At 45.1% G+C, this 24,623-nt stretch overlaps 7 protein-coding genes across 9 annotated transcripts; 5 read left to right on the forward strand and 2 right to left on the reverse strand.

Moving 5' to 3' along the window:
- The first annotated feature begins 27 nt into the window (after positions 1-27).
- Positions 28-1,775, forward strand: LOC127763557 (uncharacterized). The gene has a single exon (XM_052288293.1). It carries the CDS (start codon positions 594-596, stop codon positions 1,449-1,451), a length of 858 nt encoding a protein of 285 aa, XP_052144253.1. The 5' UTR covers positions 28-593; the 3' UTR covers positions 1,452-1,775.
- Positions 1,776-2,500: 725 nt separating this feature from the next.
- On the forward strand, positions 2,501-4,786 carry LOC127761049 (28 kDa ribonucleoprotein, chloroplastic). The gene is made up of 4 exons (XM_052285255.1): positions 2,501-3,096; positions 3,586-3,687; positions 3,783-4,055; positions 4,398-4,786. The coding sequence occupies exons 1-4, from the start codon at positions 2,578-2,580 to the stop codon at positions 4,446-4,448; spliced, it is 945 nt and encodes a 314-aa protein (XP_052141215.1). The 5' UTR covers positions 2,501-2,577; the 3' UTR covers positions 4,449-4,786.
- Positions 4,787-6,650: 1,864 nt separating this feature from the next.
- LOC127761396 (uncharacterized) lies at positions 6,651-9,414 on the forward strand. The gene is made up of 9 exons (XM_052285683.1): positions 6,651-6,929; positions 7,003-7,062; positions 7,259-7,306; positions 7,428-7,560; positions 7,660-7,736; positions 8,189-8,284; positions 8,364-8,434; positions 8,916-9,006; positions 9,103-9,414. The coding sequence occupies exons 1-9, from the start codon at positions 6,708-6,710 to the stop codon at positions 9,217-9,219; spliced, it is 915 nt and encodes a 304-aa protein (XP_052141643.1). The 5' UTR covers positions 6,651-6,707; the 3' UTR covers positions 9,220-9,414.
- Positions 9,415-10,316: 902 nt separating this feature from the next.
- On the forward strand, positions 10,317-14,066 carry LOC127764706 (alcohol dehydrogenase class-3). The gene is made up of 9 exons (XM_052289620.1): positions 10,317-10,480; positions 10,628-10,764; positions 11,396-11,442; positions 11,532-11,857; positions 12,182-12,264; positions 12,343-12,418; positions 13,040-13,197; positions 13,520-13,681; positions 13,776-14,066. The coding sequence occupies exons 1-9, from the start codon at positions 10,441-10,443 to the stop codon at positions 13,890-13,892; spliced, it is 1,146 nt and encodes a 381-aa protein (XP_052145580.1). The 5' UTR covers positions 10,317-10,440; the 3' UTR covers positions 13,893-14,066.
- Positions 14,009-17,036, reverse strand: LOC127764705 (uncharacterized). Its single transcript, XM_052289619.1, has 2 exons — positions 15,588-17,036; positions 14,009-14,863 (listed from the first exon to the last, which is right to left on the reverse strand). Exons 1-2 carry the CDS (start codon positions 16,972-16,974, stop codon positions 14,826-14,828), a joined length of 1,425 nt encoding a protein of 474 aa, XP_052145579.1. The 5' UTR covers positions 16,975-17,036; the 3' UTR covers positions 14,009-14,825.
- Positions 17,037-17,224: 188 nt separating this feature from the next.
- On the forward strand, positions 17,225-21,406 carry LOC127764704 (carboxyl-terminal-processing peptidase 2, chloroplastic). Of its 3 annotated transcripts, XM_052289616.1 has the most exons (13): positions 17,304-17,530; positions 18,104-18,401; positions 18,501-18,653; positions 19,143-19,225; positions 19,317-19,525; positions 19,675-19,743; positions 19,834-19,949; positions 20,047-20,122; positions 20,197-20,238; positions 20,354-20,462; positions 20,646-20,743; positions 20,841-20,934; positions 21,061-21,406. In XM_052289616.1, exons 1-13 carry the CDS (start codon positions 17,426-17,428, stop codon positions 21,184-21,186), a joined length of 1,578 nt encoding a protein of 525 aa, XP_052145576.1. In that variant the 5' UTR covers positions 17,304-17,425; the 3' UTR covers positions 21,187-21,406. The 3 variants fall into 3 exon arrangements, with proteins under 3 accessions (XP_052145577.1, XP_052145578.1, XP_052145576.1); XM_052289617.1 differs by lacking the exons at positions 20,841-20,934; positions 21,061-21,406 and having other exon boundaries at positions 17,225-17,530; positions 20,354-20,521; XM_052289618.1 differs by lacking the exons at positions 20,841-20,934; positions 21,061-21,406 and having other exon boundaries at positions 17,284-17,530; positions 20,622-20,744.
- On the reverse strand, positions 21,361-24,132 carry LOC127764708 (exosome complex component csl4). The gene is made up of 7 exons (XM_052289621.1): positions 23,874-24,132; positions 23,709-23,783; positions 22,827-22,915; positions 22,557-22,641; positions 22,283-22,364; positions 22,026-22,140; positions 21,361-21,683 (listed from the first exon to the last, which is right to left on the reverse strand). Exons 1-6 carry the CDS (start codon positions 24,045-24,047, stop codon positions 22,052-22,054), a joined length of 594 nt encoding a protein of 197 aa, XP_052145581.1. The 5' UTR covers positions 24,048-24,132; the 3' UTR covers positions 21,361-21,683; positions 22,026-22,051.
- Between the last annotated feature and the right edge of the window lie 491 nt (positions 24,133-24,623).

The following is a 24,623-nucleotide window of genomic DNA, read 5'->3' on the forward strand; positions in this document are numbered from 1 at the left end:
GGATTGTGCATGGTCCATCAGGCTAGTTGGCTACTCCCTGTCTCTGCACAGGCACAGAGCTTAGCTGTTTGCTCGCCTTCATGACATTTTTCCCTAGTCCAACATGTATCGCACATTCTTGTGTTCTATTGCTCATGTGCTCATGTTTCTTGTATGTCACGTGCAAGGCTAAATTTGCGCTACAGTAATATGTTCACCATACACAGATAGCACTTAGTACTGCCAAACAGCATGGTTTGAACTCCTCCCGTTTCTTCTATCGTTTAATTCCAATAATTCAAAGCACACCAAAATACTCCTGTCTGAGATTTAGAAAAAGAGTGCAAAATAAAAGGAAATAAATGAAATTGACAATTGCTACGGGTGTATAAATCGGATCATTGTCACAGCTCACAAACATAGATTTCAAACAATAACGAATCGTACCTGAATTGAAACCGCTCCAAATAGGCAGGCAGCATCTGCAAGATCGAGCTGTAGAGCCAACTCGTACGCGCCAAACTTGGTTCCCTCCAAATTTGCCTCTCCTTTTAAAAGCCACGCGGCGTCTCAGCCTGATCTCCCTCGTGTCGTTGCTTCGTTCGATCTGCACAATGTCGGCGGGCGGCCGGCACCGCGACGACTGCTCCGCGTCGCCGCCGCCGTCGCCGTCGCCGCCGCCCTCCACGCTCCTCCAGTTGCTCGAGGTCACCGTCATCTCCGCGCAGGACCTGCACCGCCGCCTCGGCCGCCGCGTGCGCGCCGCCTACGCCGTGGCCTGGGCCGACGCCGCCCACAAGCTCCGCACCGGCGTCGACCTCGCCGGCGGCGCCGACCCGACGTGGAACGACCGGTTCCTGTTCCGCGTCGACGAAGCCTTCCTCCGGTCCGACACGGCCGCCGTCACCGTCGAGGTGCGCGCGCCGCGGAGGTTCGGCGGTGACGCCGTCCTCGGCGTCACGCGGATCGTGGTCAGCACGTTCGTCGGGTCGGCGTCGTCCTCCGCGCGAGGCACCACCGGCCGGCAGGTGGCGGCGCTGCAGCTCCGGCGGCCGCGGTCGCTGCGGCCGCAGGGCATCGTGAACGTGGCGGTGGCGGTGCTCGACGCCACCGACGCGCGCGCCGTGCCGCTCTGCAGCTCGCCGGACTCCCCGGACGCGTTCTCCGTGAAGGACCTCCTGGTGAGGAGGCCCGGGTCGCTGGCGAGGATCGTGGAGGTGAGCGAGACGGAGGAGGCCGACGACGAGCCGCCGCCGGCGGCGGCGGCGGTCGTCGAGCACTCCGGGGCGATGGACACGAGGGGCTCCGCCGTGGAGCAGAGGAAGCTGGAGCTGCTGCTGGAGAAGTGGAAGGCGGATCTGTCGCCGGACCAGCAGAAGGAGAAGGCCAACAGCCGCCGGAGCAGTGGGCCGCGGCGGCATCGCCGGAGGAGCTCCTGCTTCGGCGGCGGCAGCGCGGAGTGGGAGAGGTGATCATCACCCGTGCTTCACGTGTACTGATCGTCTGATCGCAAGACTGCATGCTGCGAATGCCCATCTGTTTAGGGTTTTTTTTAGCAGTTATTTATTTTTTATTTTTGCCAGAGATGTTCATTCTCTGTTTCTTTTTATAAAAAAAGAAGAAGAAGAAGAAGAAGAAAGAACTTGCAGGACATTAAGCAGCAAGGGCAGAATAAAATGCTGCTCAGGCAGTTCTGTAGTGGAAAAAAAAGGTTATGTAAAATGTGTCCAAATCAAGCTCTATATTCTTTCGATGGACAAATAAATAAGCAGGTTTACTAGCGGCATTTGGGTATAGATTAACTACAGCCTTATTATTTTCATTTTGTAAAAATTGCTGTTTTCGAGCTGTTTTATGCTTACTTTTCAATAAACTGAATTATGCAAAAAGAAAAAACACCATGGTAATGGAGTGAGTTTTTTCCTGAATGTATTATTTTGAATGTACGCCTTAGGACACGTAAAAATTGATAAAATTAGAAATACTCCATCCGTATTTTAATGTATATGACACCGTTGACTTTTTGACCAACGTTTGATCCTTTGTTTTATTCAAATTTTTTGTGTAAATATGAAAATATTTATATCGTGCTTAAAGAACATTTGACGATGAATCAAGTCACGGTAAAATAAATGACAATTACATAAATTTTTTGAATAAGACGAATGGTCAAACGTTTGACAAAAAGTTAACGGCGTCATACATTAAAATATAGAGGTAGTAGTTAAAAAAAAGAGTAAATTGCACCAACGTTACAACAACTGACAGGTGCGATATAGTAATAATGGCGTAGATGGATAATAATAGTTACTCAATATACAGAGTACAAAACAGAAAAAAAGATTATATACTATATCCAGTCCTACTTTTTAATATCTAAACAAGGGATCCTTTGCTAAGCTAAACACAGTAGAAGGGAAAAAAAGGGAAAAAAAATCTCAACAGAAAACGCATGATAAGTGGAGGTGATGAACAAGAAGCAGAACCAAGGGCCCACATGTCAATGGCCCATAGTAAACCACCTCTTATCCCCTCTCGTCCTCCATCTCTTCCCACCGGCCTCGCGCCCCTCCACATCACACACACGACGCCATCGCCATGGCCAACTCCAGCTGCCTCTCCACCTCTCCCGCCGCGCTACGCCTCGCGCGCCCCAAGCTCCCGGACTCCGCCATGATCATGCAGCTCCAGCTCCAGCTCCAGCACGCGCCCCTGTTCCCCCGCCCGCCCGCGGCGCGCGCGCACCACCACCACCACCACCAGCGACGCCTCCTGCTCGCGGTCTCCGACCACGTCGCCGCCAAGCCCGTCGCCGTGCCGGTGGGGAGGATGCGCATGCGCGCGGCGACGGCGATGGTCTCGCAGGAGGAGGCCGCGGCCACGGCTGTGGAGGAGCAACAGGAGGAGGAGGTCGAAGAGGAGCAGTTGCAAGAGGAAGACGGAGCAGCTGTGCAGGAGGAGGAGCAGGGCGGCGTCCTGGAGGGCAGCTCGGGCTGCGGCGAGGCGGAGGCAGCGGGCATCACCACCAAGCTCTACTTCGGGAACCTGCCGTACAACTGCGACAGCGCGCAGCTCGCCGGCATTGTGCAGGACTACGCCACCCCGGAGATGGTGGAGGTATCGTACACCGTCACCGTCTTCTGCTTGATTAAATGCTTAAGTGAACTTATATGCAGTAGACACATGCTTGCTTGTGCTTAATTCGTTCCTCAGTTGGTGAACGAAAAAAAATGGTGTTTATTTATTTGTTTGTTTTTGTTTTTGTTACCGACATGAACTCAATAGTAATTCCCAATGTTGGGGTTCAGAGAAATTGAAATTTTGTTGCAGCAACAAGCCAACAATCCAACTCAATGCTAATTAACAAACACAAGCACCGTTCTATGTCTGTTCCTAGCGTAAGAGTAAGATACATACCCGAGCACCTGACACGTAAGTAAATGATCATGGCTCATCAGACTAATTGCTTATTTTTGAGACATGCACCAGAACCTACATCGGCAGATTAAACTTTATCTCTTTTATTTTCACGAACATGCAAAAGCTTTGCATATCAATATATTAGACAAATTAAACTTTATCTCAACATCTGCAATTTGACTTCAGGTGTTGTACGATCGGGCGACAGGGAGGAGCCGAGGCTTCGCGTTCGTGACGATGAGCACCATCGAAGACTGCGAGCAAGTGATCAAGAACCTCGACGGCAGCGTGAGCACTCTCAATCTCTCATGATCAATCCAACCATCCTCAATCGATCAATTATTCAGTTCTGTTCCTGAAGGATTCGATTCGATTCGTTTCAGCTGTACAGTGGGCGCACGATGAGGGTGAACTTCGCGGACAAGCCCAAGCCGAAGCTGCCGCTGTACCCGGAGACTGAGCACAAGCTGTTCGTCGGCAACCTGTCGTGGACGGTCACCTCGGAGATGCTGACGGAGATGTTCCAGAAGTGCGGCAACGTGGTCGGCGCCCGGGTGCTCTACGACGGCGAGACCGGCCGGTCCCGTGGCTACGGCTTCGTCTGCTACTCCACCAAGGAGGAGATGGATGAAGCTCTTTCCTCGCTCAATGGAACGGTAAATGCACCTTCATTCCACCGTTTTCTTTCCTCCTTGATACTCTACACCCAAAAGCTTGCTTAGCTTGGCATGACAGTGAGAGTAGATTTGTTAAGCTTCCAAATGCCAAATAAACGGATGGATGAATTCCAGTTAAATGTGTAGAGGTTAAGTGGTTCACATCACTAATAACTTCGCAAAAGAATTCTTGGAATGAACCTTGAATGCAGTCCTAGGCTTGAAAAGGAGATTTGCTTAACCTGTCTTCTCATGTATCTGAAGAAAAGCCTTAAATCAAGTTTTATTAAGATGGTTGTTGACATCCTTACAAAGTTAACTGAACGACAACGTATTTTGCAGGAACTAGAAGGCAGGGAGATCCGGGTCAACCTCGCCCTTGGAAAGAAATAATCAAAGAGTAATAGATTTACTTCACATGCACAGGAGAAACTTGCAATACAATGCAATGCTGCCTTCAGATGCGATTTTCAGGCAACCATGGATGCAGCGATTACTTGTTTGAGCGCATCGCAAGACGGCAAGAGCAGGCACAGGAAGAATGTATTGTTCTGAGTTACAGCAGATGTATCTTTTTTTTTTTAAACGAATCAGATGTATCTTTTGTATGCATGGGAAATTTATTAGTTTCTATCAGTCGTTTATCTGATAGAAGCTTGACTGAACATTGAACAGTTTTAGTCTGCTGGGGTTATCAGTCAGTTCCATTCTCTTGGAGCTGCATTTTTTCAGTCTGTTTTATCTGTTTGATTATCTGAACTCCAGCAGAAATTGCATTGGTTCTAATTGATATCCCTGAACACATTTACGAAAAATGTAACCTTTTCAGTTCACGAAAATCTTAATACTGGGCCATGCATTCAGCCATAAAAAAGATCCATATATACTCCGTTCTGTTTTAACAGATGGCGTCATTGAAATTTGACATAGTATTTTATCATTCGTCTTACTATCATTTATCATTTTTTTATGTTTTATCGTTAAAAAAATTAGGTATAATTTATAATTTAGCATATTTTTATTAACTTTTAATGAGTTAAATGACCAAATGTTATTTTATGAGTCAACAGTCTAAATCCTTCAAAAAAATCAGAGGTAATATATGTTGGGCCATAACCTTGACAGAAGTGTGGCCAATTTGGAAGTCGGAACGTGGGCTAAGGTTGGCCTTCAATCATTGACACTTGGACAGAACAAATCAATATACTCCAAATCTCAAGATTTTTGGAAAAAGAAAAAAAAAGAAATGAGAATAATCATGCCACATGTCACCAAACGATTGGCTCCGGGGCAACCGTCTTCCCGGTCCACCACATCTTCGGCCACACTTGACGCCTCCCTCCGCGCCACTCACCACTCCGAGTCCGAGGCTCCGAGCAGACGAGCCGAGCTGAGCTGAGCAAAACGCCACCCACCACCATGGCCGTCTCCACCACCGCCTCCAACCTCGTCCTCCGCGCCGCGCCATCCACCACCACCACCCGCCGCCGCCGCGTGGCCGCCTCCGCCGTGCGGTTCGACCGGCGCTCCGCGGCGCTCCTGCTCCTGTCCGCGGCGGCGGGTGCGGCGCCGACGGTGGCGTCCCCCTCCCCCGCCAACGCCGCTGGCATCGGGCTCTTCGGCATCAGGAAGAAGCTGGAGCGGGCGGAGGAGGCGGCGGCGGAGGCGGTGCGGGAGGTGGAGGAGGCGGCGGTGGAGGCCGCGGAGGTGGGTGGGGAGGCGGTGAAGGCAGCGGAGAAGGAGGCAGCGGAGGTCGCCGGGGAAGGGGTGCAGCTGGTGGCCGGCGCGGAGCTCGCCGGAGACGGGCTCGTGCAGGCCGGGGCGGTCGCCGCCACCGAGGCGCTCGGCGTCGTGGTGGGCCTCTCCGTCGTCAATGGCATCCTGAGGCCTGAATCCTAGAGAGAGAGAGATCACTCTGCTGCTGCATGCGTAGTGCTCTGTAGTTTAGGCCATGGATGGTTTCAGACTTTCAGTGAAGAGCTTAACTGGATGTGATTATCTGCTGATGACTCTGTGGGTGTAAATTAATTGTCATAGAGTGATGGATCATGGTGGTGTTCATGTTTAAACTGGCCTTGCAATTTTTATTTTTTTATTTTTATTTTTTTGCGGGGAACTGGCCTTGCAAATTTGTAATGGCGAAACTGTATTGCAGTTCATATCGAAATTCCCTACGTTTTGTGATGTACATTTACACTGGGAAATGCTATGTATTACTCCAGATAAATAAGATTTTATTGTATTTTGAACACAAGAGACTCGACCAGTCAAACTGCTTGAAATGTACTATTACTTCAGATAAATTCTACAGAATTTTTCAGCGAAATTACATGGCTGATCGCTGCATGCTTTGTATGGCTTTGATGCACTCAAAATGAAAACCCGATTTTGTTTGCAATTTTGCACATCATGGTGGCATGATGTACAGTACAGACTATACACGTGTTTCTGTCAGTACTTTGGTTCATTTTAGAAAAAAAGATGAGAAATTTGATTTTGGACAAATTCCATTGGAAGCAAAGAGATAGCGTGGGCCCTTCCACCACTCCAAGCCCAGATGTTTCGGTTTCCAAAACAAAAATCTCAACATGTAAAATTAGAACGAAAATTGAGGGGAAAAAAAGAGGTGAAAAAAAAGCAGAGCGTTTTCGAATGGCCACGGCCGTCCTCCGCCGCCCACTCCTCGCCGCCGCCGCCGCCGCCTCCTCCACCTCCTCCTCCTTCCGCCCCTCCCGCTTCCATCTCCGGCGATGTAGATACCCACCCCCTGTATTCGCCGTCTCCTCCGACTCCCCAAAGCCGGTTACCTCCTCTTCTACCGGCGGTGACAACCCCGACGAGGAGCCTGTCCTTCCCCTCTTGCAAGAACTCGCGGTGAGCACTCTAGTGGCCCAAATCTATGTTTGGATTCGAAAGTTTTGAATTCGCGGGCGTTTTCTCTTTGTAGGATTGCTTGGTTCTCCCGCCCAAATTCCTGTCCCAGCTTCCCCGCGACCTTCGCCTCGATGTAAGCAGCGATTGCCCTATCTCCGTTGAATTCATGCCTATGTTTTCTAGTGATACGATTTGGCTACTTTTTTATTTCAAACTTAGCACTCTCGAATAGCAGCAATGATGCAGTGATACAAAGTTTAAAGTGTAACTTGTGAACACGAGAAATTCTATTTTGGGTTAACAAAGGTTTATGTCGTTGTTTGTTGAAGCTCAATGATGCGGCATTTGATCTCTCCAATGGGCCTGTTCTTGACGAGGTAGGTCCGTAGGTACTAATGAATTCGATGTCCTTTTCAAGCAAGAACTCGATGATTATTAGATCTATGAAGGCCTATTCTTTGTATCAAGAAGTTTTCGTTTTTCTCTGTGGAGAGATAGTGTGGCCAAGAGGTAGGTGATCTGCTGCTCAACCTTGCAAAGGCATGGGAGATGGCTGACACATCGACATCAAACAACCTTGTCAAGCAACTTCCTTCAATGGAACCCTACTTGACCGGCAGTGCCAAATCAGGCATGGATTGGATTCATATTTCTTCAACAGTTGTGTTTTATGTAGCATAGTTTCTTGATTGAAGGATGTGTCCCTTGCTGTTTGCATTACATAGTGTAGCATTTGGCAAGCGGCTGATGTCAGCTGGAAGGAGGTTTACGTCCATGGGACAATACGGCAAGGGAGAGCTGAAGAAGGTTTAGGCACTGACCCTATCCACATTCTATCCATGCTGTTGTTTTGTTGAATTTGTTTCGGTACATTTGCTTATTGGTCACTAATCATTTGATCATATGTTCAAACATAAATCATGTAGAGGTTAGTATGTTGCGATTCAGGGCAGTAGGAATGTTGCTTCCATTGAGCATGTAGGTAAAACTGGTTCCAGTTCGATATGTAGGTAAAACTGGTTCCAGTTCGATGGAAACATCTGTAATGTGGGTGAATTAATGGCAAAAATCCTACCTATGGAGGCAGAAGAAAACCTGTGAAATTCATTGTGTCATGGTTCTCTCATCGCTAAATTACGTTACAACTCTGTAGTCACTATCGGAAAATCCCCTCTGCATTGATTTACTGAATTGTCAAAAGGTATGACCACATAGGTATGTGTGCAAATGTAACACTTCTTTTTGTTATATCTCTGTAGATTGCTGAAACAATGAGCAAAACCGGTAAGCTGCTATCAAAACGTCCAGTAGTTCAATCTGAAGTAGAGGCTATGAAAGTAAAAAGGAAATTGAAGGTAAGAGCCTCTCTGCAGTTAAATAATGGTTAAGGGAATTATTCTGAATGATATAGTTCTCATTCCCCTACTTTGCCAGTTTTTAGAACTTGAGTTTGAGTTGACAGCAGAAAAGGCAAATATTGGAGCTGCAGTTGGACTTGTTTTCGGGTAAGAGCTGACTCACTTGGCATTCCTTCTATTGAAACTGTGAAATATCATCCACAGGTCTGTGGATTTGATATCGTCAACGCTTGCCCATGCATATATGTTAAAGAATTCACCCTATGATACTTACTAGGGGGGACAAATCTGATGTCAGTGATACGGTTCCATGCTGACAGATTTGTTTTCCCAGCGTCAAACACCCTGGGGGCTGTTAGTTTATACCAACAGATGGATGGTCATATTTAATAGTTCAGACATACCCATTCCATACTAAGTTAATTCTTTATTGGTTCTCTCTGAAGAAAGTGCTGCACTCGAATAGTCAAATACTCCCTCCATTTTTAATTAGATGATGTCGTCAAATATAAAAAGATGGAGGCAGTAGCTGGTTTATCATATGTCTCCTGAGGTTCAGTACATCTACCATATATATTTGGAGGTGAATTCAAGACTTACAGCATCTCAAATTCTTCTTGTAAAACAGATTTCTCTCATGGCAACTAGCACGTGGTATACAAAACATTCCAGACGGCTCAATGCAGTACGCAAACGGCAACGCGTTGCAGATGGCCAAGGTAACAAAGCATCATAAACACCTGAAGATTGTGTAGTAAGTTCCATGTGATTTCTGCATCCTGCTAACCCCTGCTATGCTCTTCCATCCAATGCAGTCACTCAAGGTCTCACTGCTTGTTCTTGGCTACACATCTACTGCCCTCTCTGTTTTCGCATCAATCGGGCTGCTGTTGCTGGCGCAGCAGATCAACTCTGATGACAAAACGGAGTAGCTGCCTACCAGTTGTCTGAAACTGTCGATGTGCCATTGTGTGTGCTCTAATCAGTGGATCATGATTTCATGACACATTCATAGCGTTCTGTTGTACCAGTGTAATTAGCAACGCAACTGGATAATCTGTGTATAAATTACGGAATGTTTCTGTACAAGAATTTTAAGTTCACATTGTTCGTCAGTGACTTCTCAAGATCTTGAATTGAAAGGTTGAAGCAGCTCAGGACTGACTGACTACAGACTTACAGTTACAACTTCAGAGGATGTGAATTATTCATTTCTCTTGGGCACTAACAGTTAGTTCTTCAGTGGTTTTGGGATGAGATCCTAAAAATATCACATCAACTAGATTATTAAGAACAAATTGATTAATATTTATACATGCTGAAAAGCTTAAATTTGTTACTACTGCGGGCTTGTTTGGCACAACTCACCTCTCCTGGAGCTGAAGCTCAGCCAAACAGTTTCAACTCCACCTAAAATGAGAGCGAAGTTGGGTGGAACTCTCTTACAAAATGAACTAGAGAGGTGGAGCTGGATTTAGGCTGCTTCACAACTACATTCTAGACCCGACTCCTAGAACTAAATTTAGGAGTTGGAGCTCTGCCAAACAGCCCTGCTACTACTACATGGTTAAGGGGGTGTTTAAATCCAGGGGTGTAAAGTTTTTTGTGTCACATCGGGTATTATATAGGGTGTCGTATGGGGTGTTCAGGCACTAATAAAAAAAAATTAATTACAGAATTTGTCAGTAAACTGCGAGACATTTTTTAAGCCTAATTAATCCGTTATTAGCAAATGTTTACTGTAGCACCACATTATCAAATCATGGAGCAATTAGGCTTAAAAGATTCGTCTCGCAAATTAGTCGCAATCTGTGCAATTAGTTATTTTTTTAGCCTATATTTAATATTCCATACAGATATTCAAACATGGTGAAAAATTTTAGGGTGGGATCTAAACAGGGCCTAGGAACAAAACGAGCATCACATGCTGATCTGCCAAGCTGGCTAGCCCTAATAATTTGGAAATGCAATATTCCAATATCCAAAGTGGACCCGGCCCAATTAACCCAACCAAAACCCACGCCCACCTCCTCTCCCCTTCTCGGCTGCTCTTCTCCCCCTCCCTATCCTCTCCTCTCACCTCGCAATCACATCCTCTTCCCTTCTCTTCTCCATCGCATCTACCACCGAGCGTGCAAGGAGGGGGGGTGAAAATGGCTTCCTCGACCCAGGGCCAGGTCATCACCTGCAAAGGTAACCTCTTGGTTCCCCTCTCTTAGTATCGTGGATTCGTGGTGGTAGATTTGCTAGTGTGCTAGAGTTGGATGTATGGTTGCTGTTTCTTGGAGTGTTCTTGGTTTGATCTGGAGTGGGGGATCCCCGGTGTGGTGGTGGGTGCAGCGGCGGTGGCATGGGAGGCCAACAAGCCGATGACGATCGAGGACGTGCAGGTGGCGCCGCCGCAGGCCGGCGAGGTCCGTGTCAAGATCCTCTTCACCGCGCTCTGCCACACCGACCACTACACCTGGAGCGGCAAGGTTTCTCTCTCTCTGTCCCACCGACTCTTACTCGCCGTGTTTCTTCGAAATCTAGATTTCTCGAACTCGCCATTTACACTGGTAGTAGGGTAGTATACTCTTTCCAACCACGTATCTGGTGATGGTAGTTGGTGACCGCACTGGATGGAACCCGATTCATTTTTTTGTTTAATTAGTGGATTAGTATTAAATTGTCAAGTAACATCGTTATGTTATTGTTTCAAGGATTTAGGTGTTTCTTCAGATTATTATGAATGGGAAGATTAAACAATTTTGTACTAGAGGACTCTGGGTTTCTTCTAGGCTTCTAGCTAGCGTTGCATGAGTTCGTCCTATATTTTTATTTTCCTTGACTGCAAAATGGGTGTAGATTGATGGCAATCATCTGTAGGAAATCAAAATTACTGGCAGAAACCTGGAAGTGTTGAGTATTTCTACAGTGGTCTCTACTGGCAGGCAGTAGACCATCAGTATTCTCGTCAGTAGTAGCATCTAAACCGTTGACTTGAGTTCTACTAGTATAATACAATATTCTACCGCCAGTAGATTACTGTACCTTGTGGCAAATGTTGGCAACATTATTATATACCAACCAAACAGGCCCTTATCAAGTGATTTACGTTGCATGCAGGATCCTGAGGGTCTATTTCCTTGCATTCTTGGTCATGAAGCTGCTGGGTAAGCATATAGATGTGCTAATTACATATATGATCATGCACAGCTAAGATAATTGAGCATCGATATGTTTCTTCTGTTTATGTTTATAGAATTGTTGAAAGTGTTGGGGAAGGAGTAACTGAGGTGCAGCCTGGGGACCATGTCATTCCTTGTTACCAAGCAGAATGCAGAGAATGCAAGTTTTGCAAGAGTGGAAAGACCAACCTCTGTGGCAAAGTTCGTGCTGCCACAGGGGTCGGTGTCATGATGAATGATCGCAAGAGCCGTTTCTCAATAAATGGAAAACCCATTTATCATTTCATGGGAACATCTACATTCAGCCAGTATACTGTTGTGCACGATGTCAGTGTCGCAAAGATAAACCCACAGGCACCTCTAGACAAAGTTTGCCTGCTTGGCTGCGGTGTTTCTACTGGTAGGTTCTTCATTGGAGGCCAAACTTTTATTCACCAATTATAGTTCCTTTTGTACCTACTATCATTTTGTAGCTTTACAAACCTTACATGCAGAGCTCGTTGGGTTGTTTGAATGCATTGTGCTTGATTTTTTTTACCATATTTCATAAATATGGAAAGCCTCACTATATCTGTGTCAATGATACCTCCAAATTTCCAATTCTTACTTTTCTTTTGGTACACTGGATACAATATTACATACCATTGCCTCGCACATTCTTGTTATTCTCTTCTAGATAATTATGATATATTCGTATGTGTATCTCACAAATTACTATTGTTAGGCCTCGGAGCAGTATGGAATACCGCAAAGGTTGAAGCAGGTTCCATCGTTGCTATTTTTGGACTTGGCACAGTTGGACTTGCAGTAAGTCAAAATATGTCCATGCACATTTAACATGTTAGTCTGGAAAGAGAGCTTTGACATCTAAGATTTTCATTTTAGGTTGCTGAGGGGGCAAAATCAGCTGGTGCTTCTCGGATTATTGGCATCGACATTGATAGCAAAAAGTTTGATGTCGGTATGTTTCATAATTTCCATTTTTCTGTTTATTGCACCTTTTGGTTGGTAGAGTAAAGGGCATATTCCACTCTCTTAAGTATATCTGGTGAAAGCAGGCAATCCATGTCTGGTGGTGCAACTTGCTAATAGACCTTTCTATCTTGAATCGAACCTGAAAGTGCAAATCTACGTATTGTTTGATTATCAACAAATACTAGAATAAATTCCAAAGGCTTACTATCCCTTTATAGTAATTCGTTTTTGACTTGCAAAGGCAGTGAAGCACCATCAACAATTCCTGAATTTGCCACCATTGTATTTGTCTGAGTTGTGATAGGAAGATTTTGATCTGTGATCCATTGTTAACTTGTTATTACCATTTATCCTCTTTTGCTTGCATGCACCTTGCTCTTATTAATCATCACATTGCTTTTCGGCATCAGGTCCAGAGATCAAACTTATTATTATTTGTTTATTTCCGCCCATATGCACCACAAATGTGTTCTTACAAATTGGATGCTTTGTATGTGTTATTGAATGATAAAGAATGTATTACATTGCATGAGTTATTTCATAAAAATTGTCTGCAAATCAAACATAGCTTATTTTCCAACTCTTTTTCTGCTGTTATTGTTTGCAGCAAAGAACTTTGGGGTTACAGAATTTGTGAACCCAAAGGACCATGACAAACCAATCCAACAGGTCATAGTTGACCTTACAGACGGTGGTGTGGACTACAGCTTTGAATGCATTGGAAATGTTTCTGTTATGAGGTCTGCATTGGAGTGCTGCCACAAGGTAAGCTACGGCTGCAGCTTTTATTCTGACATCTTTGTGAATTTTGTCGCCTGGTACAAATTAATGACAAACTTCAAAAGAATTAATAAATTGAGTTGAATCATTTGGTGTGGTAATGTCTATTTCTAAATGAATTAATGACATTTGATCTGAATCATATCTTAACTGTGTTGCATTGTCATTTGGATAAACTGCTTTTATTTGAAATACAGCGTATCTGTTTTTATATTTCCATTTATAGATCAATCATACTGTTTTCCACCCATCACAAAGTAAAATATTTTCGCTTTCAACTGTTAAATTTCTGCGGGTATTACTGTAGGGCTGGGGAACCTCTGTCATCGTTGGTGTAGCTGCTTCTGGGCAAGAAATCTCTACACGACCATTCCAGCTCGTCACTGGCCGTGTCTGGAAGGGAACAGCTTTCGGCGGTTTCAAGAGCCGAAGCCAAGTTCCATGGCTCGTTGAGAAGTACTTGAACAAGGTAACAAATCATCAGAGTCTAAACTCTAAACCTGCAGAAGTTTCGTCAATCTGTAGTGATTCATCTGACCAGAATTCTCATGTAATCCGCACAGGAAATCAAGGTGGACGAGTACGTTACTCACAGCATGAACCTGACTGACATCAACAAGGCGTTTGACCTGCTGCATGAAGGCGGCTGCCTGCGGTGTGTTCTGGCAACTGATAAATGAACCGATGATGGTTCATCTGCTTTTGGCTGTGCTTCTGAGCTGTGTCACGCCAAATTGTAATCCAGATCTACCAGCCTTGGAAATTGAATTATTCTGCTCGTTTCGCTTAGAAGCACTTTGAACTGTGACACCACTCTGCTATAATAATATATGTGCTGTTTGGATCTTTGGGGATGATTGCTGTTAGAACATTGCCGTGATTTTGTTGAATAAGCGCCTCTTTGTCATGTTTTCTACAGTAGAAGTTCTGCACTATTACCATTAGACCTACTCCCACCGTTATATTTTTGTACACATCAGTTTTTCGCTTATGCTTATACTTATCAGCTACAATTTAAATTTTCAACCTTAAATTTAGAGTTTATGCTTATGCTTATCAGCCACACGAAGTTTATTTTTCAGTCTTTGCTTTTAAATCGCTAAGAACATGTATATAAAAAATTTATTAACAAATTATTTTTTGTTTACAAATATACCGGCCAAACGATGGAGCTCTATAGTGTCCAGATTCAAATGTTAGGACCGAGGAAGAACAGCACAACAACACTAGCCAAAGGTTGACGTCTAGACGATTCACATTACATGATTATGTACGCCTAGTAGAGCCATGGACGTTGTTCCCTTTTATATCTCAAGTTCAAATCCTAGGATTTATCTAAAACAGTAGAGCCGGCAATAAGATAATCAAGATTCAGTAGGCAAAATCGAGAATGCAAAATTGTGCTCCATAAACTTAGAATCATTTCACCTTTATGGGAAGACAACATCACAGCATTACAGTGTGGCGCAGGATCGAGTAGTTTACATCTGTGTACAGATACAGATTTCACAGCACTCGTAACGGCAGTGCTAAGATCAAAAATACTATTCAACTCTGGTGTCAAAACTTCTGAAGAAACATGAAGCTGCTCTTGATATCTCGTTTCAACGATATTAGCTTTGTTGCTTATCCTCAACTTGAACTTTGCTGCCTGCTCACATAATGGTAAACATAAATCACGTCAAAATCTAACAAATGGCAGCCAAAAAAAAAAAGGTGAATAGCACATTACCATGCAATAGTTGCTATGGAGTATCAATCAAATTAACTGACGAGTGCGATTTTGACCAAACCATACACATTGACCATGATGGCAGGAGTTTACAAACACAGTAGATAGCCACCAGTGGATAACTCTTGCACTACCGATTGTCACAAGAAAGATGCTCACTATGTCCAAATCCACATAGTTCAGGTGTATTATTCAGAGCTTAACTAATAGTCCTTTCTTATCTCTCTAGTCTATAGTAAATTACCAAGTGCAATAAATTAACAAATTCAATAGATAACTTTCTTGCATTAAGGTATGCTCTATCGTAAAAAAAAAATCACTCCAATCTTGGTCATCAAAGAATATATCCTGAAGTTCTATAATAGTTCTGAAAAAAAAAAGAATTGATTCTGCCTTTATGCTAAGGACATTTCACATTGAAAAAAAAAATCACCATGTTGCAATTAAGCAGAGAATTATAACACCCACTAACATAACAAGGATTTCCTTGTTGATTTAAAATGATTGACAAAACATATAGATATGCCGGTAATATTGAAAAATTCAGAATGTAAGAGTTACACAAGCATTTCGCCCCAGTATACAGGGGAAAAAGGACAGACAAAAAGGCCACATGTAAACTACTATGAATTTGAATAATTACCAATCCGAACTCGCAGCTTTCTCTCTCCAGTAGAGGGCTTCTTCTTCATGTAGCAGCTGTTCCAATCACCTCCATCCTGAGAATAGTAATCCATTGGGTACTCCCCCCCAAAGTCCTTGTCAGCACAACCACCATTGCTGCAACCACAATCTGTGGAAGTTCCTGATCCTGAACAACAACCGGTGGCATCTCCACTGCCACATTCCCTACTCCCCTTCTCCCACCATCCAGGAACATAGCCCAGTGCAACATCAAACTCGAATGTCGTCAGCATTGGCTTCTTGAATCCTTCACCCCAGTCAATCGACAAACGTGGGCATGCAATCTGCACCCACGCATCCACCGAATCCCCAAACAGCTCCATCCTTGCCGGGGACAGCTCCGACATGAGCACTACTGTGTGTTCCAGCCCTTTCTCCTCCAAATGCTCCACCACCCTGTCGAGAACTTTTACGCTTCCCTGCCGCCCAAGGGTGCCTAGTATAACTCCCCAACTCTTGGCCTTCCTTGCTGCCAGCACCGCCTCCTTCCTCGCTTGCTTCATCCCGACATGGTCATACTCCTCCAGCACAAGCACACCCAGGAATGGATCAAAGCGGTAGGCCTTGACCCCGGGATTGGCAATCATGAATGCCTCGAGGTGGAATCTCCCGTCTGCGACGAACACCACCGCTCCGACCCCCTCGGACCTTTTCAGGGCAGGTGCTGTGCACCCAAGAACCTCACCGGCGGACAGCGGCTTTGCCTGTGGCACGACGATGCCCTGGTAACCATCGTGACTGAGGATCTCACGCGCCGCGTGAACTGCCGAAATGAACTGCACGGTGCCGGCGATGGCGAGGCGGGGCGCATCGGCGGGGTCCGGGAAGGCGGCGCGGACAGCGTCGGCGAGGCGTTGGGCGTCGACACGGATCTCGACGAAGACGTAGAGCACGGGGAGGAGGGAGGAGGTGACGGGGACGAGGCAGGAATGGCCGTAGTGGACGAGCACGTCGGCGGCGAGCGCCTTGGCGGGGCGGTCGGCGAGGCAGCACGCGCCGTAGGTGGGATCGGCGAGGATGAGGACGTCGTTGGAGGGGTCCGGCTCGAGGAAGGGCGCGAGGAGGTGGGAAAGCGGGAGGGAGAAGAGGAGCAAACCCTCCGGAAGCTGCAGCGCGGCGCGGCGGGCGCCGGAGGAGCGGATGCGGTGCGCCGTCTTGGGGAGCTCGAAGTTGTACGCCGCCGGGAGGAGGCCGGTGGCGGCGGCGGCGAGGGTTGGGTCGGAGAGGATGGAGGGCGGGATGGGCGTGTGGACGAAGCGCTTCGGGGGCGGCTTCCTCTTTGGTCCCTGCGCGGCGCCCGTGGCAAGTACCAGCGAGTCCGAGGTGGAGGTCTCGCCGGCGTCCATGGCGGCGGCGGCGGCGGCGGCGGCGGCGCGAGGGTTTGCTTCTCCAGAAGGAGAGAAGAGAGGGTATCAAAGGTTCACGAAATTAATTGGGCCGGACACGTGGGCAGAAAGCCCAGGAAGGCAAAAAGCCCACGCGGTCCGCGATCGCCGTCCGCTTCGCGCTGGGGCCCAATCCAACGGCCCATCGCTTTCGATCCAGGGAAAGTTGCGTGGCTAACCACACATCCACTCAGCCGAAAAAAGTGCAGGCCACGTGGAAGGGAGGCCAACTCCGCGGCCATTATCCATTCATCTCTCAGCCCCAAAATTTCTCAAAATTTTCCAAAAAAGAATTTTAATTTGATTTTACAATTTCTAGTCGACTTGTGAGCCGGGAGAAAAACGGAGGCCTCCAGTTTGCTTCATCGCCATTGGAGAGGAGAGCTCATCGGGTGCGGAGAAGGGGAGATCGATGGCGACGTGCTCCCGCCCACTCTTCGTCCCCGCTTCCGCCGCCGCCGCCTCGCCGTCGCCGGCCGCAAGCCGTCGGGGCGCTCCTCTCGTACGCCTGCACGCGGTAACTGCTCGCTCTCGCCCATCCTCCATCTCTGTCGCTCCTGCTATGGCCGCTGCTACTTTTTTTTTTCTTTTTGTTCGTAAACATTTGGACGCGGAATTGCCGATCCGTGTAGTGTTTTTATGTGGATGGGTGCGAGTGTGCGACGTGGGAAGGAACTGGTTGTTTCGTGCTTCCGCTGTTTTTTGATTGATTACCTAGCTTGTAGTATGAGCGGGTGTGTGGAGGTTGCAGCCTGCAATTGCTGCTGGTCAAATTATGCCATCTAGATGCATATCTCGTTAGGTTGCAGTCATTTTCAGTGAGTGATTCATGGAGCAATAGGCGATTCTTCCATAAGTGGCTCCTAATTAGTACTACCTCTAGTCACAAATACAAGACGCTTCAGACAAATTAATCAACTAATGTCATATATAATCATCAACTATTTGCTTGCTTCAGATGGATATGATGTGCTTCTGCTTCACTCCCCAATCAACCTATAAGCTCTGCACCTTTTGCTTCTGTTTATGTTTATTCATTGTACCAGTCATCAGCAATTTAAGCCATTCTTTTTTCGTTCCTGAACTTTAGGTGGCAATTGTCTCGATATGGGAACCTCGTCGTCATCTGCGTGCTCACATGAGCCTCTGCTGTAAGGCAACGAGGAGGTCCAGTGGTGGTTTAACTACTGGACATCCTATCTCCGCATTGCCGCGGGCAATAAAGAGAATACTGTCAAGTTATCCCTCCCTGCTCACCAGCCTGGGTGGTAATCTTGCTCGAGGCTACAAGGCAGCCAAGCCCTTCCTGTCAATTGGCTTTGGCCGTGTGGTTTTGGGGATGGTGCTCGTCATGTCTGTATCTGCAGCCACCTATACAGCACCTTCATGTGAGTTCTCAGCTTTGGTTCAATATGTAGCTTTCATTCTTGCTCTATGTCCTACTTCTACTGACACTTGTGTCTAAAATTTGTTGTTGGATATCCAAGCATCGGCACTCACGGAGGAAAATTTGCTTTTTCTGGAGGCTTGGCGTGCAGTTGATCGTGCATATTACGACAAATCTTTCAATGGGCAGAGTTGGTTTAGATACCGTGAAAATGCTCTCCGCAATGAACCAATGAATACACGGGAAGAAACATGTATGATTTTTTTAATGCTTTTCTTTCTCTTTCTTGGTTAACATTTTCTATTGCCCTTCAATAATCTCTGTGACAAAAATTACTTTTATGTGCCAAGCTGAAGCTTTAGGGTACTTCTGATACATCATAGATCATTTTATTTTGTGGAAAAAGTATAAACATGTCAAACAGTTATTAAGTAACGATTCAAAGTGCGCCTGTCAGTGAGGATATAAAGAGTTCTTCCAGAGGCTTTTTTCTATAAGGCTCCAAGTTTACATATTATATGGTGTTGAGTTCTGACAGACACTAGGCTGGTCGAGTTAGGTGGGCCAAGGCTGGAGGGGTCCAGCATCAAAATGGGCTAGGGAGTAGGTAGCACTTTAGGTTAAAACTAATTTCAGAGATCAGAAAATCTAACTTAAATATGTCATAAATATGTGAGAAATGAGAACTTGTTTGAATTTTGATGCCGTTCAGTCAGTTTACTTGAGCACAACTGCATTTCAGATGCTGCAATAAAGAAAATGCTTTCAACATTGGATGACCCATTCACTCGTTTCTTGGAACCCGAGAAATTCAAGAGTTTGCGGGTATGAAACTCAGTCTTTGATTGTCAGAGAAATCATAGCTGTGTGTCATAAACCGCTTTTTAATTCATACCATTATCTTTTTTGAAGGAAGTCTGGCTCGCAAGGAACACTCACAGGTGTAGGTTTATCAATTAGCTACCCAATGGCGCTAAATGGATCTCCTTCAGGGCTTTCTGTTATGTCAGCAACCCCAGGAGGTCCTGCAGAAAATTCTGGTATTCTTCCTGGAGATGTAATATTGGCAATTGACAACAGAAGCACGGAAGATATGGATATATATGATGCAGCACAACGCTTACAGTAAGACCAACTACTAACTATCATGATCAGTGTCTGAACTGCATCTGAAGTGCGAAGTTGTCTGTCTTAGATTTTCCTTCTTTTTTTTTCTTTTTTTTTTTTGCATTCCAGTGCTACTTGAGTAAGTTATTCCCTTACATCTTTGCTAGGGGTCCTGAAGGAAGCTCAGTGGATTTGGATATTCGTAGTGGGTCCAATACCAGGCATGTTGTTCTGAAGTAAGTTCCTTCCCATGATCCCCTTGTAGATCTTGAAAGCAAACAGTTACTTTTACTTCATTGGTCATTGCATTGTTTGATTTATCATAGGCGACAAACTGTCACTTTAAATCCGGTAAGGTCGAGGATGTGTGAGATTCCAGGTGCAAAAGACAATTCAAAGGTTGGTTACATTAAATTGACAACTTTCAACCAAAACGCCGCAGGTTAGTGACTTTGAGTGGTTCTAATGCCTTTATAAAACACCATATATTTCCAGATGTTATGTCCTGCTGATCATATTAATTGATTGTCTTCTCCCAGGATCTGTTAAGGAAGCACTTCAGAAATTAAGGGAGAACAATGTGAAGTCTTTTGTGTTGGATCTGCGGAATAACAGGTTCGGACTTGCAGAAACAGGACTGTGTTACACCTCGTTTTATGGAAATCTCAACATTGTTATGTTTCACGCAGCGGTGGCCTTTTTCCTGAAGGAATCGAAATTGCAAAGATTTGGTAAGCTTGTTCACCTCGTATTTTCATCCATAAGCTGTCTTCCTACACTTCTTTTTTTGGTTCCTGATTTTCCTAGTTATATTGAAGCATCAATATGTTGCTCGTGGTTTGTCAGGATGGACAAGGGTGTTATTGTATACATATGTGATAGCCAGGGTGTTCGTGACATTTACGAGGCAGATGGAATTAGTACGGTTGCTGCATCGGAACCTTTGGTCGTGCTGGTATGTTCTGTTACTGCTCAATTAGACAATGGGAGATGAGTTTAACTAATTTATCTGAGGTGATGGTCTTGTCTGTTACTTATTCCTGTGTTGTACCTTTACTATTCCCCACAATACGATCAGGGATGAATATATATAACATACCTTACATGACATTAGGATGTCACCTTCTGAATACGTTAGGTAAATAAAGGGACCGCAAGCGCAAGTGAGATCCTTGCTGGAGCACTGAAAGACAATAAAAGGGCAGTGATATATGGGGAACCAACATACGGCAAAGGGTACTGCCCTTCTTTTGTTTTGAACTTCTGATATAGTATCTCTGTAGTTTTCTCTGTCTGTCTCGGTATCTCACTCTACTTGCTTGCCAATCTCCAGGAAGATCCAATCGGTGTTTGCGTTATCTGATGGCTCTGGCTTAGCTGTGACCGTTGCGCGCTATGAAACTCCCGCGCATACTGACATAGACAAGGTGAGCATTGCGCAATAGCAGCATGTCAATGGCGAAAATTTTCGTCAGGAAGGCAAGTGTGATCAAGGAAAACGAACCCTTTTTTAACTCCAGTTGCTTGATCCTGTAAACGCTTTACTTTTGTAGGTCGGCGTGATCCCGGACCGCCCGCTGCCGGCGTCATTCCCCACGGATGAAGACGGCTTCTGCAGCTGCCTCAGGGACTCCAACTCTGCCTGCAATCTTAACGCTGCTCAGCTGTTCACAAGATGACGACGCCAGGGCTAGAGAAAGGCTCAATTTGGCCAAAAAAATTTTTCGCAGTTTGGACTGACCGAGTTCCATCAAACCATGTTAATTGTTTATTTGTTTTGTTTAACGTTTATCTAGAATCCCAATTGTAGCTTCCTGGTGGAATCATGCAGTTAAATGTCACTGTAAATCATGTTTAACTGTAAATCATTTTTTCCCCCGCTTAACACTTGGGAACACAGATACACTGGGAATTTTACAGTATTGATCGAGAAAATTCTGAACCCCCCATATGTAAGAACAACAACGATCCCAACAATGCAGTCCAAAACCTTCAGTTGTACCGAAGCCTCAGCAACACAGAGCAAAACCTTGACCTACATCATTTAGAATCCTAATGGACCATCGCTAACCCAAAACTCTAAATCCAGTGGCGACGTGAGCTTGAGCGTCGCAAGCTTTTGATACACGCATGAGGACCATCTTTGTTGGTCAACACATTGTAGGCCATCATGAACCTATAGATCGTAAGATAATTGTGATTAGAACAACAGTCATGAATCACTGTAACAAAATGATGCAGATAAATGTATAGAGGATTGACAAAATAGACAACACAGCAAACTAGTACAGCCGATCAATAGAGAGGTGGTACGCAAATCAAATGGTTTCATCAGCATGCGAAGAAAAAGAGTGAATTCAAAACTACTTCCAAGGTTATTCAAACACTGGTATGAGTTTTAGTTGTCTTACAAGTTCCAATAAATTAATTGTATAGGATTTCAATCCATTATAGATATTAGACAATGTGCGTAAGATATCCTTGTTTGGACCCAGGGGAGAAAACTCAGTAATTTTACCTTTTCTGTTAGCAAAGTCACCAAATCTATTCCACTTTTGCAACTTTCCTTTGCTCTATTTGGCCCGTCAATTCGCATTGCATCTCAGTCCAACTGATCGGGACTAGTGTACCACCTGGAGCAACACAAAGCAGCCACATTACAGAACACTACTGGGAACAATTGAAACTATTTCACACACACACATTGCATGATGTATCCTTCAGCTAAAAATCAATAGTGAGTAATTTGGCACTCCAATATTAGAAAACACCTACCAGTTATACTTTGTGCAGAAACAACTCCGAGTTCATTCTGGGCAGTGGAAAGGTAATATGCCCTTGCATCACCAAGAGAGAGCTTTAAGATGATTTAAGGATGCCAAGCCAATCAAAATTATCAAGTAGCTTGTCAAGACTAGAAGTTGATATGTAAATAATCACATGCAGACAAAATACTTATAAAATAAAGTGGCTTAAAACATACAAATGTACATCAGTTCATAACCAAGATTAATCAAATAGGGGCACCATATTTTCCCCTTAAGGATACAACCAGGGCTCTGACAATATCACCAGGTCGGTATGACTGAAACATATCCACCTTGTCGATTTCAGTTGCACGAACATCTTGCTGCCTACAAACAGAGGAGCATAGCTGAACCATGAAGAACTTTGTTGTGATAGTCTAAAAGGAACATATGGCAAGCAGGAGCATTGGATTGTAAATGTGTTTGGTAACTGACTCAAAGCGAAGCAATACAAGAGATCCCTGAAAAAGGTTTAAATGGAAGCATATCAGCAAAGAAAACAGAACCCGTACCTTATCATGCCAGTGAACTTTTCCTTGACAGCCTTTGCGTCAACACACATTATATCTGCAGAAGCCATCCTAGCCATAACCTTCGTCACCTGCAATGTCAGCCAGCACATGCAAAATTATGAGCAGTTACATGCAAAAGTATCTCAGATAATCCCTAAACAGCAGACAATTGACCAGTGCCACTAACCAAAACAGTGTATACGCTAAGAAAACAATGATAGGGAAAATGTGACACTAACATCATCATAGATCCTCAACTCAACAAGAAAAAAGTGGAGGTGCTTGAAGCGTGCTTCTGCAAGATCTCTCACGCATTTAGTTTGTAGAAAAGGTCAATAAAGAGATGTTACAAGCAGAATGTTATGACCAATCCATGAAACAATACTAGATGTTGTCTAGCTCAACTTATAAAATGAAGGAAAGTGCTCAATACATCTTGAGGATAAGCTGGACATCACAAACCTGTAAGACAATTTGAAGTCAATATGGCGTCTCAAGTTCAAGATGACATTACGAAACCTACACTGAAATGACATTATGAAACCTACACTGTGACCCCAAATATATACATCACCACAAGGTGTGTGGTCCATCTGGGTGTTGGTACACTCACACAAAGGATGGCTGTGACATGCAGCGTGCTGGGTTTTGAAAAAATCAAGTGAACCGCATACCACCTATGCCACAAGGATGCCAGAATCCACATTATTGCAATCATGGCATTTGACTAGCTATTTGCTGGCTCGGTTTCAAAAATCATGGCATTTGATGGCTACACGCATCGTCGCATCCACACAAAATCAACAGGGTATACAACAATAAGCTAACAATTTCACAGGTCACACGAGTCAAACCAACGGTTTGCTCAGAGATAGATCTTACACGCGCAATGACGACGCTTCCCGGCTGCGGCACAGCTCCATGGGCCTTGTGCCCGACCACCTCCACCGTGGACCTCTGCAGCCAAAATCGAACCAACCAACCACGCAGACCATCAGAAGAGGAATCCGAGGCGCCACCAAATCCAAAACCCTAGCTGAACCCTACCTGATCGGTGGAGCCGGGAGGAGGCGGCACGAGGCGGCGATGGCCAGTGATGGACGCGCGCACGCAGCGGCCGTCGGCGTAGGCGCCGAGCCCCGCTAGGAGGGACGAGTTGCCGAGGAGCTCCCCAGGAGTGACCACCTCGCCGCCGTCGTGGTCCATCGCCGTGGCCGCCATTGGAATTTGGTTGGGGGAAGAGGGGAGAAGCGGGGGAAGAGGAGAGGAGAGGAGGGTTTCGGCTTGGGATTCGATCAGAAAATTGGGCCTAAAAGCCTTTTGAACCACGGGCCTTGTATGTTGTCTTCGTAATGACAAAATTTGCGAAAATTTCACGGGAACTGAACAAATTTGGCCCTGATTAGATCTCATCTCAAAATTTTTTATCCTATCACATCAAACGTTTGAACATCTGTATAAAATATTAAATATAGGTTTAAAAAAATAACTAATTACACAGATTGCGACTAATTTGCGATACGAATCTTTTAAGCCTAATTGCTCCATGATTTGACAATGTGGTGCTACATTAAACATTTACTAGTAACGGATTAATTAGGCTTAATAAATTCGTCTTACGGTTTACTTACGGATTATGTAACTAGTTTTTTTATTAATACCCGAACACTCCATACGACACCATATATGATACCCGATGTAACACGCCAAAACTTTACACCCCTGGATCTAAACACCCCCTTTGTGTGAAACTCTGTATAAAATTCATGGGATTCAAAGGAGCTCATGGGGTGAAAA

The sequence above is a fragment of the Oryza glaberrima genome, chromosome 2 (assembly GCF_000147395.1).
Source record: "Oryza glaberrima chromosome 2, OglaRS2, whole genome shotgun sequence".
NCBI classification, from domain to species: domain Eukaryota; kingdom Viridiplantae; phylum Streptophyta; class Magnoliopsida; order Poales; family Poaceae; genus Oryza; species Oryza glaberrima.

Coding starts and splice junctions, on each gene's coding strand:
- LOC127763557 (XM_052288293.1), top strand. CDS start 594: ATGTCGGCGGGCGGCCGGCACCGCGACGACTGCTCCGCGTCGCCGCCG.
- LOC127761049 (XM_052285255.1), top strand. CDS start 2,578: ATGGCCAACTCCAGCTGCCTCTCCACCTCTCCCGCCGCGCTACGCCTC. Junction 3,097..3,585: donor CCACCCCGGAGATGGTGGAG/GTATCGTACACC, acceptor ATTTGACTTCAG/GTGTTGTACGATCGGGCGAC. Junction 3,688..3,782: donor TCAAGAACCTCGACGGCAGC/GTGAGCACTCTC, acceptor GATTCGTTTCAG/CTGTACAGTGGGCGCACGAT.
- LOC127761396 (XM_052285683.1), top strand. CDS start 6,708: ATGGCCACGGCCGTCCTCCGCCGCCCACTCCTCGCCGCCGCCGCCGCC. Junction 6,930..7,002: donor CCCTCTTGCAAGAACTCGCG/GTGAGCACTCTA, acceptor TTCTCTTTGTAG/GATTGCTTGGTTCTCCCGCC. Junction 9,007..9,102: donor ACGCGTTGCAGATGGCCAAG/GTAACAAAGCAT, acceptor CATCCAATGCAG/TCACTCAAGGTCTCACTGCT.
- LOC127764706 (XM_052289620.1), top strand. CDS start 10,441: ATGGCTTCCTCGACCCAGGGCCAGGTCATCACCTGCAAAG. Junction 11,858..12,181: donor TGGCTGCGGTGTTTCTACTG/GTAGGTTCTTCA, acceptor TACTATTGTTAG/GCCTCGGAGCAGTATGGAAT. Junction 12,419..13,039: donor TAGCAAAAAGTTTGATGTCG/GTATGTTTCATA, acceptor TATTGTTTGCAG/CAAAGAACTTTGGGGTTACA.
- LOC127764705 (XM_052289619.1), bottom strand. CDS start 16,974: ATGGACGCCGGCGAGACCTCCACCTCGGACTCGCTGGTACTTGCCACG. Junction 14,864..15,587: donor AAAGCTGCGAGTTCGGATTG/GTAATTATTCAA, acceptor TTATGTGAGCAG/GCAGCAAAGTTCAAGTTGAG.
- LOC127764704 (XM_052289616.1), top strand. CDS start 17,426: ATGGCGACGTGCTCCCGCCCACTCTTCGTCCCCGCTTCCGCCGCCGCC. Junction 18,654..19,142: donor GAATACACGGGAAGAAACAT/GTATGATTTTTT, acceptor ACTGCATTTCAG/ATGCTGCAATAAAGAAAATG. Junction 19,526..19,674: donor GATGCAGCACAACGCTTACA/GTAAGACCAACT, acceptor CATCTTTGCTAG/GGGTCCTGAAGGAAGCTCAG.
- LOC127764708 (XM_052289621.1), bottom strand. CDS start 24,047: ATGGCGGCCACGGCGATGGACCACGACGGCGGCGAGGTGGTCACTCCT. Junction 22,365..22,556: donor ATATTGTCAGAGCCCTGGTT/GTATCCTTAAGG, acceptor ATCATCTTAAAG/CTCTCTCTTGGTGATGCAAG. Junction 22,141..22,282: donor TTCTGCACAAAGTATAACTG/GTAGGTGTTTTC, acceptor GTGTTGCTCCAG/GTGGTACACTAGTCCCGATC.